Source organism: Haliaeetus albicilla, chromosome 13 (assembly GCF_947461875.1).
Source record: "Haliaeetus albicilla chromosome 13, bHalAlb1.1, whole genome shotgun sequence".
Lineage (NCBI taxonomy): Eukaryota > Metazoa > Chordata > Aves > Accipitriformes > Accipitridae > Haliaeetus > Haliaeetus albicilla.
The window spans coordinates 7798529-7801597 of record NC_091495.1 but is presented as its reverse complement, the minus strand read 5'-3'; the positions used below and the strand labels follow the sequence as shown (position 1 = coordinate 7801597).

Here is a 3069-nt window from a genome sequence, read left to right as displayed (position 1 = left end):
GCCCTCTCTTTGGGGAACACCGTTGACGAGGAATTGCTCATAGCCCAGAAGAGAGCGAGCTATGGCTGGCATTGCCGAGGGGAGGGCTCCGGCGCCTTATCCCCACGGGGAATGCCCTTAGAGAGCTGTGCGCGCGCAGAGATGCACAGGGCCCCTGTGCCACGCAGCGGGGCTCGATGGGGAGCCCCTGGGGAGCGGCCACGGGGTTCCTGCCAGACCCTGCGCAGCAGCAGAGCCTGGTACACACCTGGGCTTCTCGACCTGCCGGACCTTCCTGCATCTTTTCCGTCTGCGATGCCCCGATCTGTTTTCTCTCTTCCTCCTCTTGTTTTCGGCACAGCTTTCATCTCCCCAGGCCTGTTTCCTCCTTCGGTTTCCTCTCTTTTCCTTGTCCCGGGGAGAGCCTGCAAACCTTTCCATCCCACAGTGTGCTTAGATAGGTAAGGCCACGACGATCCAGCGGACACAGTTCTGATTTTAACCCAAAGTGACTCGTTTTACCTTCTTTCCTCTGAAAGGCTGCCCAGTTGCTGCGGGCATGGCAGGGGCTCTGCTGTGCTCTTGAGGGTGGCTGGAGGCAAAGCTGGAGGTGCCTAAACCAGAAATGTTGGAGTTAAGGGGTGGCAAGGGACGGCCTGGAGTAGTAAGGGACTGCTTGCCAAATTGCCACCTTAGCTCTCCGGGGAAGATGCTGCTTTGCATCGTCCACATTTTGCACAGTCCGCCCGCCCCAAAACAGACTTGATGAAACTGTGATGAAGTAGGATCTGAGCAAAAGCCCTCTCAAGTTGACAGCTACTCCCCGCTGTCTTCTTGTCGGTATTTGGTTGGATTAAGCACATGCCTAATGCATTTGAGAAAGGACCTTTCCAGTTTTCCGCACAGTGTACGATTCCGCGGGGGAGGAGGAGGAGGAGGAGGAGGAGGAACCCCGAACGCACAAGCCATCGGCTGGCCGGAGGAGGCCCAGCAGCTACTTGGCCTCCTCAGAAACTACCCTCCTACCCGAGAGACGCTGTCACGGTGCTTGTGGAGCGGAGCTGACATACCTCTGCCGTTTTGGACTCCGCCACCGTGCCTCCCCCAGCTCCTTTGAGGACGTCCAGAGAGGGGGATGCATGCAGAATGGCTTCTGCCTGGTGGCCCTGGTCTGCTCTGCCTGCAGGGCCACTTTGCTTTTCCAAATGCAGGTCTAGAAAGCAAAACCATGTGCAGCAGTGACGCCTTGGAAGTAAGGCACGCCTAAAGCAAAACCCACCCCAAGCCCTACACCGCTTTTCTTCTTGACGTTGAGGTTTCTGGTATCCCGAGCCCCAGCCTGGGACAGCCCTCAGTTCCTCCTCATACCTGTGGCTCCGTCCGTGGGGGCTGGCGACTCCCCGGCTGCTGGACGGGAGCGGCCGGCCACCTCCTCCCCAACGATGTCGCCGCAATTTTCAATCATGAACAGCACCAGCGTGTTCACCTGCACACATCAAACCCTTGGTCTCAACCCAGCTGCCTGAAGTTGTACCAAGCAGCCTTTCCCACTCCCGACCCTTGCCTCTGCACAGACGGCTGTGGCTGTGGGGCTGCCTTTGCGGGCAGCCACCCCACCGGCATTTGCTCAAGGGAGGAGGCAGCCAGGGACCTCTGAGCAGCCAAGCTCTGATGGGCCGGCAAGGCTGCAGCCGGCTTGCCAACACAGCGCACCTTCTCGGTCACCTCCAGCATGGCCTGGAGCGGGAGCAGGTCCTCGTCGGGTGGGCTCAGCAGGTTTGGCCCAAGACAGATGGCCAGGTTGCTGGCGGTCATCCTGCTGGTGGCTGCGTTGTGGCCGATGTGCTGGAGCAGCGAGAGCAGCTGCTTGAGGAGCAGGAGGTTGGCCGCAGGCAACTTCTCGGCCACCCTGAGGGACCGGGAACTCAACGTTAATAGAGCAGATGTTGCCCACAGCCATCCCCAAAGCTTGCCCAAGGCAGGGGTAGCCAGCGTCTCCAGGTGCTCTCAGCCAGCGGTCAGGGCTCCTGCTCAACAGGCGGGCTGCTGCCCGCACTTACGCTTTCAGCTCGGAGAGCCTCTCCTCCTTGCCGGTCCTCTCCATGGCTTGCATCCAGTCCTCGTAGAGGTTGTTGACGAGCAGCTTGTCGGGGATGCTCCGGAGGAAGTCCTGCAATGCCAAGGGCTCCGGGTGAGCCTTTGAAGTTTCCAGGCCGGCCGGGAGCTCCTCCAGCCGCAGGTCAGAAGCGCTCACCTTCAAGACGGCGGCCAGCAGGAGCGCAGGCTGGCTTCCCAGGTCAACATCGGCGTCGCGGTCCAGGGCCTCCCGCAGCTCCCGAAGCTCGGTCCCGCCGGCGGCTCTGCGGAATATCCCCTCCGTCGACGGTCCTTCCCGGCGCAGGACAGCCAGCAGCTCCTGCAGGAGAGGCAGGAGGACAGTTGCTTGGCTGAGGAGCTGCCTTCCGACAGCGGTGGCCAGAGCACTGCCCCAGAGCGGGCTCCTTGCTGGGGGCGAAGAGCCCAAGCCGCCATCCCCGGAGCTCCTGGGGACGCCCGTGTCCCCTGTGGAGCGGCCGGAGGGAGGGCTCCCACCGCCTCTAGGGAGCATCTGGAGGGCTGGGGACCCCCCGGCCAGGCTGGCTTACCTGGATGGGCCGGGGCAGGGAGCCGTCCTCCCCGCAGAGGGCTGCCAGGGGCTGGCCAAAGAGCGCCCTGCTGCAGCCGGAGCCCGCCTGCCCTGGCGCCTGGGCAGCGGCCGGGGTCCTCCGCTGAGCAAAGGGCCAGGGCAGCCCCCTCCTCTTCCTCCTCCTGCCGCTGCTCCCTCCTGCCGCAAAGGAAAGCAGAGCAAGAGCCCGTCAACGGAGACCGCCAGGCCAGTGCTCCCGGGGCCTGCCCTGCCCGCAGCGTGGTGCTGAGCGGTGCAGCAGGACGGGCAGGGAGCCAGCAGCTGGAACGCTGAGCTCCGGCTCAGCAGCTCCAGCTGGGAGGCTCCTGAGAGCCGGCACGCCACCAGGAGAGGAGAGCCTGGCCCGGCCCTCGCCCTGTCCTCCTCCAAGCCGTGGGCAGCAGCAGAGGCTCCGTGTCCCCGCA

The 3069-nt window shown here is 63.3% G+C and overlaps 1 protein-coding gene across 1 annotated transcript; it reads right to left on the bottom strand.

The window, feature by feature from the left end:
- Positions 1–244: 244 nt before the first annotated feature.
- On the bottom strand, positions 245–2834 carry LOC138688795 (T-cell activation Rho GTPase-activating protein-like; the record flags this gene model as incomplete). The annotated part of the gene is made up of 7 exons (XM_069801316.1): positions 245–412; positions 502–593; positions 1050–1192; positions 1348–1888; positions 2040–2149; positions 2234–2395; positions 2625–2834. Coding segments are annotated over 4 exons (882 nt in total), but the record flags the coding sequence as incomplete, so codon positions are not given.
- Positions 2835–3069: the final 235 nt, after the last annotated feature.